This window comes from Rhamphochromis sp. 'chilingali' (genome assembly GCF_963969265.1).
Source record: "Rhamphochromis sp. 'chilingali' genome assembly, chromosome: 14".
NCBI classification, from domain to species: Eukaryota; Metazoa; Chordata; class Actinopteri; order Cichliformes; family Cichlidae; genus Rhamphochromis; species Rhamphochromis sp. 'chilingali'.
The window spans coordinates 516437-530309 of record NC_137941.1 but is presented as its reverse complement, the minus strand read 5'-3'; the positions used below and the strand labels follow the sequence as shown (position 1 = coordinate 530309).

Sequence of the window (13873 nt, the reverse complement as noted above, 5' to 3'; positions counted from 1 at the left end):
CAGAAAAGTCAAAAATAGTGAGATATCTTGCAGAGGGATGCAGCAGTCTCAAAATTGCAAAGCTTCTGAAGCGTGATCATCGAACAATCAAGCGTTTCATTCAAAATAGTCAACAGGGTCGCAAGAAGCGTGTGGAAAAACCAAGGCGCAAAATAACTGCCCATGAACTGAGAAAAGTCAAGCGTGCAGCTGCTAAGATGCCACTTGCCACCAGTTTGGCCATATTTCAGAGCTGCAACATCACTGGAGTGCCCAAAAGCACAAGGTGTGCAATACTCAGAGACATGGCCAAGGTAAGAAAGGCTGAAAGACGACCACCACTGAACAAGACACACAAGCTGAAACGTCAAGACTGGGCCAAGAAATATCTCAAGACTGGTTTTTCTAAGGTTTTATGAACTGATGAAATGAGAGTGAGTCTTGATGGGCCAGATGGATGGGCCCGTGACTGGATTGGTAAAGGGCAGAGAGCTCCAGTCCCACTCAGACGCCAGCAAGGTGGAGGTGGAGTACTGGTTTGGGCTGGTATCATCAAAGATGAGCTTGTGGGGCCTTTTCGGGTTGAGGATGGAGTCAAGCTCAACTCCCAGTCCTACTGCCAGTTTCTGGAAGACACCTTCTTCAAGCAGTGGTACAGGAAGAAGTCTGCATCCTTCAAGAAAAACATGATTTTCATGCAGGACAATGCTCCATCACACGCGTCCAAGTACTCCACAGCGTGGCTGCAAGAAAGGGTATAAAAGAAGAAAAACTAATGACATGGCCACCTTGTTCACCTGATCTGAACCCCATTGGGAACCTGTGGTCCATCATCAAATGTGAGATTTACAAGGAGGGAAAACAGTACACCTCTCTGAACAGTGTCTGGGAGGCTGTGGTTGCTGCTGCACGCAATGTTGATGGTGAACAGATCAAAACACTGACAGAATCCATGGATGGCAGGCTTTTGAGTGTCCTTGCAAAGAAAGGTGGCTATATTGGTCGCTGATATGTTTTTGTTTTGTTTTTGAATGTCAGAAATGTATATTTGTGAATGTGGAGATGTTATATTGGTGTCACTGGTAAAAATAAATAATTGAAATGGGTATATATTTGTTTTTTGTTAGGTTGCCTAATAATTATGCACAGTAATAGTCACCTGCACACACAGATATCCCCCTAAAATAGCTAAAACTAAAAACAAACTAAAAACTACTTCCAAAAACATTCAGCTTTGATATTAATGAGTTTTTTGGGTTCATTGAGAACATGGTTGTTGTTCAATAATAACATTATTCCTCAAAAATACAACTTGCCTAATAATTCTGCACTCCCTGTATAACGTGAAGTCACAAAGTCTGAAATCCTGGTTGTTCTATTTTCATCTGTCTTGGTCATGATCCTCACAACTATGCGTAATCTGCCTTTTTCCAGGAGCAGTTATTTTTATGTTGTACTTAAATTATTTTGTAGATGTACTACTTAATCGTGGCGATCGGGGCTCAAAGAGTTGGGAGTTCGCCTTGTAATCGGAAGGTTGCCGGTTCGAGCCCCGGCTTGGACAGTCTCGGTCGTTGTGTCCTTGGGCAAGACACTTCACCCGTTGCCTACTGGTGGTGGTCAGAGGGCCCGGTGGCGCCAGTGTCCGGCAGCCTCGCCTCTGTCAGTGCGCCCCAGGGTGGCTGTGGCTACAATGTAGCTGCCATCACCAGTGTGTGAATGGGTGGATGACTGGTTGTGTAAAGCGCTTTGGGGTCCTTAGGGACTAGAAAAGCGCTATACAAATACAGGCCATTTACCATTTAATCACTGTTTGTCAGAATTAAAATATATGCAGCCTGAAAATACATACCAACGATGTCCTTGGCAACATGTTTCCCAGGGACTTCAACTGGTTCACTAAAGCCAATCTTGTTGACAGCAGTGATGCGGCACTGGTATTCTGACTTATGAATGAGGTTTTGAATGACGTAGTGGGTCTCCTGCAGGTTCCTTGGGACATTACAGCGGATCCAGTCTTTGGTGTCTGTCCTCTTGCACTCCACCAAGTATCCAATAATGGGGCTTCCACCATTGTTGGTGGGGGCAGTCCAGGCAAGACTGATGGTGCTGTGGGTGGTGTCAGTCACACTGGGATTCACAACAGGTCCAGGAGGAGCTAAAAAAGAGAAGATTGACCCAGTTTAGGTTATATATACATTTAAGTACATATAAGTTCAAGTAACACAGAAAGATCTATGCAGAGTTATCAGAGCTAATGAAGTTACGACTCACTAATAGGATTCTGTGCAACATTGCCAGAAGAAGGCTCGCTGGGTTTGCTGGGCCCAGCCACGTTGACAGCAATAACTCTAAACTCATACTCGACTCCCTCTGTGAGGCCTGTAACCTCCAGACTTCTTTCTGTCAGTGGCTTGCTATTTAACTTGGTCCAATTCATTTCCTTGGTCTCTTTCTTTTCCAACATGTAACCCAGGATAGTGGACTTTCCATCATCTGCAGGCTCCTTCCAGCTAACGGTCATACGGTCCTTGGTGACATTGGTGATCACTGGGGCTTCACAGGGGCCAGGGACAGCTGGAAGTGACACCAAAGGTACGACTTTAGATGTTATTTTTTTTAAAGGAAATTTTATATATGCCATTCAACATGGAAATGTTATGAAAAGAAGCTCTATATGATAACAGAATATTGTAATGATGTTAAGCTGGTTTGATGTAACTACTTGTCTCCTTATCTCACAGGTTTAGACCTAGTTTAAATTATTGATTGTTACAATTCTCCAATACCATAAATCCTTTCTGTGATATATGAACTCAGACAAAATTCTAGTAATGACTCACTGAATGGGTTCTTGGCGATGACAGGGCCGGTGATAAGAGGGTCTCCAACTCCCCACGTGTTCTCAGCGCGGATTCTGAACTGGTATTCATGACCTTCAATTAACTTTGCCACAGTGAACTCAAGGATGTCACCCTTGATTTTACCTGCAACCTGAGCCCATTCAGGTCTACTGGTTTCACGCTTGTCCAATATATAGTTGGTGACTGGGGCACCACCATCCTTAAGAGGAGGTTCCCAAGACAACTTGATGCTAGTGGCAAACACCTCAACACATTTGTAATTTGCAGGAGGACCAGGTACATCTGAAAAAACCAATCAGCTATTTGTGAAAATCATGTTGAAGTTAATGTAAAATGTAATATTAAACATTCTAACTCCAACTTGGATCTTTAGTTTCAACATATATTTTTTTTCCTCATAGAAAGTTAAAGATCTTACCTAGCACAATGACCTGGATCTCAGCACTCTTGGAGCCACTGGCATTCTCAGCCAAGATGGTGTATGTTCCTGTATGCTCCTTGGTGACACCTGTCATTTCCAGCTGAAAGTGATTTCTTTGGTGGGTAATAACCTGGCCTTCACCTGACTTCAGATTGTCGTCACCTCTCTTCCAGGTCACTCTGGGCATGGGCTTACCGAACACATCAGCCTCCAGGAGGATTGTAGTTCCAGCCTTCACCTTCAAACCCTTCTGCATCCTGGCATTGAGCTCCACCCTTGGAGGAACTATATTTAATGAAAAGGAGGTAAATGAACACTTAGCTCAAAACTGTCGTAGAAAGATGGTGTTGTCCTGACTATTATAGTAGGCTGACTAGTTTATCAGGCTATATGGTATTGTCAAAACTTCTAACCATTTTCAGCACACACGAGGACAGGGTCTGTGGGTTCTGAGGGACTGCTCATGTTGACAGCAGTTTTAGCAATAACTCTGAACTGGTACTGCAAGTCTCTCTCCAGGCCAGTAACTGTGTACTCCTCCTTAGGCACATTCTGGCTACTTGTGTTGCAGCGTATCCAAGTGTCTCCTGGTACCCGCAGGGCCTCAACATAGTAACCAATGATCTTGCTACCTCCATCATTCTTAGGACGGGTCCAAACCAGAGTGACTGAGTTCTTGGTTACATCCAGGACTTCAGGTTTACCTGGAGTGTCTGTAGTGCATAACAGATAAATTAGTTTAAATAGAATGAATGACCTATTCTAATCTAATATGAAGCCAGTTATACTTACCAACGGGTGTTCTTGCAGTGAAAAAGTCAGTCTTCTTGCTTGGTTTGCCCTGGCCAGCGCGATTAATAGCTGATACTCTGAAGGTGTATTCCAGGCCCTCGATGAGGCCAGCACATGGGTACTCAGTGCTTCGAACAACAGTGTCATTGGCCTTCACCCACAGCAGACTGTTCCTCTCTTTGCGCTCAATGTAGTAACCCGTGATGGGACTGCCTCCGTCACTCTCTGGCTTATCCCAGGCCACAAACATACAGTCTTTGTTGGTCTTGTTGATGCGGCAGTTAAAGGGTTCACTTGGAACATCTAGTGACAGTAAACAAAGTTAATCTATATTCTGTACTGCAAACCAGTTTTCAATTATATAATTGACCAACTCTAGGCATAAACCTTAATCTCTACCAAGCGGCATATTTAGGTAGACCTACCAAAGGGGAACTTTGCAACCATCCTGTCGGATTGAACGGGGTCTGATACGCCAAAGCGGTTCTCAGCACGGATGCGGAACACATACTCCTTCCCAGGGATAAGCTTTCCCAGCCTGCAATTAGTCTTTGGGCATGTAGAGAGAGCAGTCACCCAGTCGCCTCTACTCACATCACATTTCTCCACCACGTAGTTAGTGATGTTGCTCCCTCCATCCTCCAGAGGTTTATTCCAGGATAAGGAACAAGCATCAGAGTCAATATCGCTGATCTCTACAGGGCCCTCAGGAGGCCCGGGTATATCTGAAATACACACGGTTACAGTTACACCAATCATGTTCTTCATCACATTCATGCTTTCTGTTGCTGAGGTCAAATATGCAAATTCTTTTTTAAAATTTATTATTATTTAGGGGCACTGACCTCTGATGACAATCTTCATGGTCTGGGTCACCTTTGCAGTGCTGTTCTCAGCCACAAGGCTGTACTCTCCAGTGTCAGTCCTTGATACGTCTTTGATGATCAAGACACACAAGTTGCCTGACTGATGCACAGCCAGGCAGCTAGATGGAACCACGGCTTTTTCGCCACGCAGCCACTTGCAGGTTGGGGTCGGTTTTCCTGAAACCACTGCCTCCACTCTAAGCTTGGCTCCAGCTCTAGCACTTGCTGCCTCTGGCATGACAATCTTTGGTTCCACTGGAGGACAGGATGTGAAAAGACATTACTCTGGGATGCAGAAAGCAGCTTCTAATTCAGCACTAATATATATATATATATATATATATATATATATATACATACATACATACATACATACATACATACATACATACACACACACATATATGTGGATTAAAATCACAACAACAGTCACCTCAAGGTGCTTTATAATGTAAAAATACAATATTAGAAAGAATCCCCAAAATCAGATTGACTGAGCACTTATTGACAGAACCAGGCTCACAGAGGGGCAGCCATCAGCCAGGACTGTTTGGGATGACGGAAGGAAGAAGACAGCAGAGTGAAGCAAGACAGCAGACAGAGCCAGAGTTTAAAAATGACTAATGATTAAATTAAATGAAATGATTAAATATAAGAGGGTAAAAATATAAGAAACACACAGTGAGTGAAGAACACCCAGTGCATCATGGGAATCCCCCGGCAGCCTACGTCTATTGCAGCATAACTAAGGGAGGATTCAGGGTCACCTGGTCCAGCCCTAACTATATGCTTTAGCAAAAAGGAAAGTTTGAAGCCTAATCTTGAAAGTAGAGATAGTGTCTGTCTCCTGAATCCAAACTGGAAGCTGGTTCCACAGAAGAGGGGCCTGAAAACTGAAGGCTCTGCCTCCCATTCTACTTTTAAATACTCTAGGAACAACAAGTAGGCCTGCAGAGTGAGAGCCAAGTGCTCTAATAGGGTGATATGGTGAGGAGCAGAATTTTAAGTTTGATTCTGAACTTAACAGGATGAGAATGAGAAGAAGCCAGAATGAAAAAAATGTGGTCTCTCTAGTCCTAGTTACTACTCTCCCTGCGGCACTGTGGATCATCTGAAGCCTTTCAGGAACCTTTTAGAGAAACATGAAGTAATAAATGTATGAAAGAAACCAGTCCTAGGGTGAGCCTCACCCCTCAGCCTGAATTTAACAAGCAGTTAAAAAAGTGAAAGGATGGTTGAGTGTTTCTAAATATTGCAAATTGCAACACAAATGGCCACAGTGTGACAAATTATCAATAAAACTAGTGTTTAATTAGACACAACTTACACATCTGTTCCTTGATCTCAACAGGGTCTCTGGTTTCAGTGAACAAGCTGAGACCCATGATGTTTTTGGCAGCCACTCTGAACTTGTACCTCTTGCCCTCCTTCAGTCCACTGATGCTGACTGTCAAACCTTTAACTGTAGTATAAGCGTTCCACACTTCCTTTTCAGGCTCTGGCTTCTCTTCCTCCTCTATAACTGGTGGTGGTGGAGGTGGTGGAGGAGCTTCCTCTCCTTCAGGAACCTGCAGTAAATTATATAATTAATGAGTAGCAAAACTATATGAGAGAATATGCTCGTGTAAAAAACCCCAGCAAAAGTAAATACTATATATGAAACAATTTCACATTTAGAAGAAATCAAAGTTTATTGAAGCTTTTTTGAACAGAATTAGTTTTGTGACATAACAAACCTCCACAGCTGCTGGTGGCTCTGGAGGAGGTTTGACCTCAATGTATTCAATTACATAACCATCAATCTTGGCACCACCGTCCCCTGCAGGCTTCACCCACCCGACCAAAGCACTGTTCTTTGTGATTTCTAGGACTTCAATTTTCTGACAAGGATCTGGCTTGCCTATAAAAACAAAGTAAAACACTTGTGTTCAATTGTTTGCTGTGACTGATGAAACATCATATCTGTGTTTAACGGGTAGCTATCAGTTGTGGCTGGGCTGTTTGTGTTGATGTAATTAAGACATGATACGTACTGACAGGATCAGAAGCCAGGTAAGAAGTGGGTGTCACTTTGGGAACCCCAGAACCATACTCATTGACAGCTGTGACCCTGAAGTAGTATTCTGTTCCTGGCATCAGATTGGTGACTTTGAATGGAATCTTATCGAGTGCTACTTCGGCCTTGACAGTTGCCCAGGTTTTGCGGTCAATCTCACGCTTCTCAACAATATAATGTGTGACGTCACTGCCACCATTGTTCTCTGGAGGGCTCCAAGACAGCATTGCTGATGTCTGTTTGATGTCTGTAGCTTCCAGATTCATCACGGGTCCAGGAGTGTCTGTTATGATATTTGGATTATTTTATAACTTCACCAAAATAAAAGCATTTTTAATAAACTGTATGGTAGCTGCATGAATTTCTTAATGACCAGGACTTACCCAGAACCTTCACATTGACAAACACAGCTTTCTCTCCAGCAGGATTCTGCAGAGTCAGGCAGTATTTTCCAGATTCATCACGTGTGCTGTTGGGAATGACCAGGAAGGTCATGGTGTCAATGATGTCAACTTTACCCTTCCTGACCACGTTGTCAATACCCATCCTCCTCCAAATCACCTTTGGAGGTGGTCTGCCTCTGATGGTGGCACATAATCTGATGGGACAACCGGCTCTTACGGTTAATCCCTGTTTTAGGTTGGCATCCAAGTCTATCTCGGGTGTCTCTGTTGGAAGAGTAACAGTGGAGTTATCTTTTAATAGCAAGCATAGATCACATTTTATTGTAAATTCACTGTCCTCGAGTCTAAATACATTTTCTGTTACACTTTACGTGAATTATAATTAAATTCAATTACGTCCTCACCTAGAATCTCCCTGGGAATCACGGCGCCTTCCAGATTGCATGGCAGGCTCATGCCCACCTGGTTCTGAGCTGACACTCTGAATTCATACACAAGGTTCTCATCCAGACTTGTGACTGTGAACTCGCATATGATCAGCTGAGCTGCCACGTTGCACCTCTTCCAGCCATCTTCACCTTTCTTAACAGATCCCTTTGCCCTCATCTCCACAACATAACCAATGATGGGAGCTCCGCCATCTGACACCGGCTTGGTCCATCCCAAGGTGACTGTGGATTTGGTGCTGTCCACAACCTTCAAGTTAGTAGGAGGTGCAGGTGGCTCTGTAATAAGAGAAGAACGGTTTGTGTAGCCATTGAGACTTTCTAGACTATCAACATTAAGCAGAATGTAAACATTATTACTAGCAACATACCAACTGCATCCTTAGCAGTGATTGCACGTGAAGCCTTGCTTGGGTTGCTGATGCCAATTTCATTCACCGCCTTCACTCTGTATTGGTATTCATGAAGTGGAAGGAGTCCAGTAACTGTGAAACGAGTTCCAGGAATTGGATCCTTGTTGACAGGAGACCACTTAACAGCATGCTCCTCTTTCTTCTCCAACAGATATCCTGTGATTGGCTTTCCACCATCTTTCTCTGGCTCTGACCACTGAACAGTCATCTCCTCCTTGGCAATCTTGATGACCTCTGGTGCTTCTGGAGCACCAGGTACACTGAACTGCGTTCCAGCAACAATAGCTTCACTCTGTACTGCTGGTCCAGAGCCCATCTTATTCTCGGCTCTAACTCTGAACATATACTCATTACCCTCAATAAGACGAGTTACCTTCGCTTTGTTGGTGATGACAGCATTGGAGTGAACAGACCAGACTCCCCTCTTGGTCTCACATTTCTCAATTATGTAGTTGTAGATATCACAGCCACCATCATCCTCTGGGATTTCCCAGGCCAGATGACACCTGTCATTAGTGATACCGGATATCTTGAGATCCCTGATGGGGCCAGGTCTATCCAGTACAATGACCTTGGCATGAGCAGAGCATGTTCCTGCATTGTTGGAGGCAGTAACAGCATATTTGCCACTGTCAGTGCGCCTTGCTCCAGTAATCAGAAGTTTAGAGAAGTCTGCACCACTTTCGATTTGAAGCCTGGGGCCCTTCTTAATCTCCTCTGTGCTTTCATCCCTGGTCCATTTGATATCAGGCTGGGGTTTGCCCGTCACTGTTGCCTCTATAGGAATGGAGCCTCCTGCTTTCACTATAAGGGTTCCATCCAATTTAATCTTGATCTCAGGGATCACTAACTGTTCCTTAACCATGACTTCAGCTGTGGTAACCCAGTTGCTTTCACCGCCCTCATTCTTAGTCTGAACTCTGAACTGGTAGATCTGGTTTTCGATACATCTGTCGGCCATGAAGTAAGTCTCCTTGATGGCACCCTTGTGAAGCCTCTCCCACTCATCAGCCTCCTTTGGTTTCTTTTCAATATGATAACCCAGATTACGGCTACCACCATCATAATCTGGCTTCTTCCACTTCAGGAAGCAGAAGGTCTTGCCTATCTCAGATATATGGAAGTCAATGGGTTCACCAGGTTTCTCAATGGGATCAACTGCCAATACAGGTGTCTTGGTCTCAGTGGGTGGACCAGTGCCAATCTTGTTCTCTGCGCTGACCCGGAAGAAATATTCACAACTTTCTGTAAGAGGAGCCTTTATCAGACGCTTAGTGCAGTCATTGGAAACCACTGTCCATCCTCGCTGGCTGGGCTGACGACATTCAATAATGTACTGCGTGATCTCAGTTCCTCCATTGTCTTCAGGGTTCTCCCAGGAAACCATGCAGGATTTCTTGGTCACATAAGCCACTTTTATATTCTGGCAAGCTCCCGGTGTGTCTAGGACATTGACAACAATGGCAGCCTGTGCCTGCCCGCTGCTGTTCTTAGCCACAATAGCATATTTACCATAGTCTGATCTGACTGCATCGTTTATGATGAGTTCACACAGTGGGTAGTTGTTGTTCATCTGTGTGCGCTTATCCCTGGCCAAAGCTCTGGCATCCTTGGTCCAAGTGATCTCTGGATCGGGTCTGCCTTTGACTCTAGTGATCAAACTGATAATCTGACCTGCTCTGACTGTCACAGAGTCACGGCATGACACATCAACAACAACTTCAGGTGGTACCAGGATGTCCTTTGCCAAGATAGTCTGAGGTAGCTCCTTGGGTTCACTGTCTCCAACCTTATTGGTGGCTCTGATGCGGAGTCTGTACTCTAGTCCTTCGATGAGGCCTGGAACTCTATAGGCACACATCTTGACAAGGTCTTTGTTGATTCTGTCCCACTGGGCAGTTCCTGACTTCTGAGCCTCAATTACATACCCCAGAATGGGACTACCTCCATCTCTTGTAGGCTTGGTCCAACAGATGTCAGCATGGGACTTACTCCAGTCTTTCAGTTTAAGATTACCAGGGGGGCCAGGTTTGGTGATGGCTCGGGTGGCCTTGATGGGATCAGAGGTAAGCGAGGGCTCACTGATACCAGCAATGTTTTCTGCAAATACTCTGAACTCATAAGTGTTCCCTTCAAATAAGCCAGAGACTCTATATCTGAGGTCGAGAACAGGTGTTTTATTGACACGGATCCACTTTCCTGTCATTTCTCTGCGTTCAACCACATAACCACTGATAGGACTTCCTCCATCATATTCAGGCAGGCTCCATGACACTGTTACAGCATTCTCTGTTATATCATAACATTCTGGTAGGCCTGGTGGGCCGGGAGGGTTAAACATGTGTTTGGCAATAGTTGGAGGACTCTCAAGTGGAGCACCGATACCAATCTTGTTCTCCGCACGCACACGGACAATGTACTCACGGCCTTTCTCTAGTCTGGACACCTTGGCTCTGGTCACTGTGCCACTGGAGCTAACCACAGACCAAGGCTCCCATGGTTTTTTCACATCCTTCTTTTCCACCACATAGTTAGTGATAGGTGTTCCACCATCATCCTTTGGGGCTCTCCATTGGATCATCATGTAATCAGGGGTGACTTCCAAAATATTAATGGGTCCAATGGGTGGACCTGGAAGATCCAGGACGGTCACATGAAGGGCAACAGTTTTGCTGCCTGCAGGATTTGACACAGTGAGTATATACTCTCCAGTGTCTGCTCTCTGACACTCAGGGATACTTAGGGTGGTTGTGGATTCAGCTGACTGAATGTGATAGCGGCCCTCAGATGTGATCTCTTTGCCATCAGTCATCCATTTGGCAGTGGGAAGAGGGATTCCCACCATCTTGGCTGGAAGAGCAATAGTGGTGCCAGCTTTGACAATGAGACCCTCAATAAGCTTTACATCAACTTCAATAGTAGGTGGCACTGAAAGAGAGTAACAGAGCAGAAATATTATAATTATTTCAGGAGAATGTTGAGCATTTACAATACAGCAAAGTTATGCTTCTTACATGTTTTCTCCTGACATGTGACAGGGACACTGGTGTCGGGACGGCTCACGCCAATGGCGTTCTGAGCTTTGACCCTGAAGCGGTAAGTCTTGCCCTCCTCCAGACCTGTGACATGGGTGTGATTGTTGCTTACGGTCTTGAAGGTGACCCAGTCAGTCTGACCCTCTTCTTGGTGCTCCACAATGAAGCCAGTAATTTCACTTCCGCCGGTGCGGTCAGGCCACTCCCATGCCAACCAAACCTCTGTCTTATCTGCATCAGTATGGTGCAGGTTCTTGGGTGGGCCAGGAGGATCTAAAGTATCCAGGAAATAAGAAATTAATTGCTTTTTAATGCTTTTTATTGATGGGATTCAAATGTATAAATTTACAGTTACACTTTTAAAGTTTCACTTTATTCTAGTTTTATTTATTTAGCGCCAAAAACAACATTTGCCTCAAGACACTTTTTATTGTAAGATAAAGACCCTACAATAATGACATGGCATACAACTATCAATTTACCAAAGTAGCTGAAGAATCACTATTTAAAAGTGTGTCAAATTAGACCACATCACGCAGTAATGACTTTCACTTACAGAGAGGATCGACAGCCTTGATGGGTGTTTTGGTCACTACATAATCACTCCTGCCAAACTGGTTCTCTGCAGCTACCCTGAACAAATACTGGATTCCTTCCATCAGGTACATGGCCATCAGACTCAGTTTCTTATTGGCCGCAGCAACAGGTACCCACTGCTCAGCAGCCACGTTCTTCTTCTGCACGATGTAATGAGAGATGACGGCACCGCCATTGTCCTCTGGAGCCTTCCACGTGAGGTAGGCAGACTCACTGGTCACATCAGAGATTGCCAAGTCCCTGGGAGGAGAAGGCTTGTCTAGCGGAAACAAAAGTTTGTGGTCAAGTAAAACTCAAATATGATCTGAACTCAATAATTCATCGTATTAACAGAGAGTGAATTTACTCAGCACAAGCACAGCAACGGTTGCTGTCTTCTTTCCAGCAGCATTCTCAACAGTGATGGTGTAGTTGCCAGAGTCTGCACGGACGCACTTCGGGATGAAGACTTTGCTGCCAGTGGCAGTAACAGCGACGGTGATGTGAGCAGGAACGTCTGCATCGTTCTTCTTCCAGCTGACTGTGGGCGTCGGCACACCTTTGATGGTTGCACTCAGGGTGATGTCAGTGCCCAGCATGGCCAGGTGGTCACGTGCCATGTTGGCATCCAGCAGCAACTCTGGTTCCTCTGTGGAGGCAAATGGAAAAAAGTTTACAGAATTTAGTAAATGTAGGGGGAAAAAGGCAGAAAGCCCTGGCAGCTAAGCAAAAATGCATTCAAATGATAAATCTTTAATACAATTGAAAATATTGTAACATAATTTGTTTATTTTGCACATTTCTATATGTTTCTGTATTTAAAGAATATGTTGTTCAAAAAACTTAAAATACAGAAAAAAAACAAGTGCAACTGATTCTATTACCAAGCCTGTCATGGACTTTAATGGTGTCCTTGACATAAGCAGGATCTGATTTGCCGGCAGCATTGACAGTGAAGATCCTGAATTTGTACTCGTGTCCTTCAGCCAGCCCTGTCACCACATAGTGGAGGTCAGGGCACTGCTCTGGGGTTTCGTTGGCTTGCATCCACTCTACGGCACCAGGTGTCTGGTACTCCACAAGGTATCCAAAGATTCGTCCCCTCCCGTCGTGGCGTGGCATCTTCCACTTCAGGCTGACGGAGTCCTTGGTCTTATCATAGGCCTCGGGGGTCACAGGAGGACTGGGGCGCACTGTGATAAAAAAAAAAAAAAAAAAATCTGAAACGCTTTCTTAATCCTAGTAGCAAAGATGGGCACCTAAAATATTTGTAACTTTATGGCAGGGACCTTTTATGCACAAGGAACACCTGAGTATAGTACTGTTTTTACAAATATTTAATGTCTTTGACAAACTAACCAATAGGGTCTTTGGCAAGTATGGGCTTGGAGGGGACACTGGGATCTCCAGGTCCGAGCTCATTCTCAGCCATCACCCTGAATTCATACTCGCAGCCCTCCACTAGATCCTGGACTCGATACTGAGTGGCTGGGTACAGTGGGTCTCTGGTGACCCTGGACCACCTCTTGGCTGTGGTCTCTTTTTTCTCCAGGATGTAGTTGGTGATGGGCTTTCCACCATCACGAGGCCGGTTCCACAGCACTAGAGCATTGGTGCCATACACCTCCCTGACTGTTGGCATTTCAGGGGCTTCGGGGACTCCTGCAGGAAGGCAGCAAGAGCAAACAGACACATAGGGAACGACATTTGGTAACTTTGAGCATACCAGTTATTTGCAGATCATTTATCATTTTTCTTTTGCTGTTTTTTTTGGTAAATTCTTCATACGTCTTCCAGTTAAAAAGAACATTTTTTCTCACTGGTAATTTGACACCTCAAACTGGAACAGCAAAAAAAATAGCACTCCATGAACGTACTGAAGAGATCTTTGGCTTTCATCTCCTCAGATTCCAGAGGGTCGCTGATACCGTACATGTTCTCAGCACAGATTCTCATTATATACTCCCTGCCCTCTGTCAGCTTGGGGATCTGAGAAGAAACAACAACATGTAAGCATCTCT

At 44.7% G+C, this 13873-nt stretch overlaps 1 protein-coding gene across 1 annotated transcript in view; it reads right to left on the bottom strand.

Annotated features, from left to right (window-relative positions):
- Nucleotides 1–13873, bottom strand: part of ttn.1 (titin, tandem duplicate 1) — a 176964-nt gene that overhangs the window by 50183 nt on the left and 112908 nt on the right. The window contains exons 163-182 of the mRNA XM_080902216.1: nt 13730–13841; nt 13212–13514; nt 12737–13045; nt 12220–12501; nt 11833–12132; nt 11256–11549; nt 8200–11169; nt 7787–8107; nt 7362–7646; nt 6956–7261; nt 6659–6822; nt 6250–6490; nt 4902–5177; nt 4482–4781; nt 4057–4359; nt 3678–3977; nt 3262–3549; nt 2823–3125; nt 2254–2556; nt 1832–2137 (exon numbers count right to left, since the gene is read on the bottom strand). Coding sequence (XP_080758342.1) covers nt 1832–2137; nt 2254–2556; nt 2823–3125; nt 3262–3549; nt 3678–3977; nt 4057–4359; nt 4482–4781; nt 4902–5177; nt 6250–6490; nt 6659–6822; nt 6956–7261; nt 7362–7646; nt 7787–8107; nt 8200–11169; nt 11256–11549; nt 11833–12132; nt 12220–12501; nt 12737–13045; nt 13212–13514; nt 13730–13841 — 8266 coding nt within the window. The remainder of the gene's footprint in view (nt 1–1831; nt 2138–2253; nt 2557–2822; nt 3126–3261; nt 3550–3677; nt 3978–4056; nt 4360–4481; nt 4782–4901; nt 5178–6249; nt 6491–6658; nt 6823–6955; nt 7262–7361; nt 7647–7786; nt 8108–8199; nt 11170–11255; nt 11550–11832; nt 12133–12219; nt 12502–12736; nt 13046–13211; nt 13515–13729; nt 13842–13873) is intronic.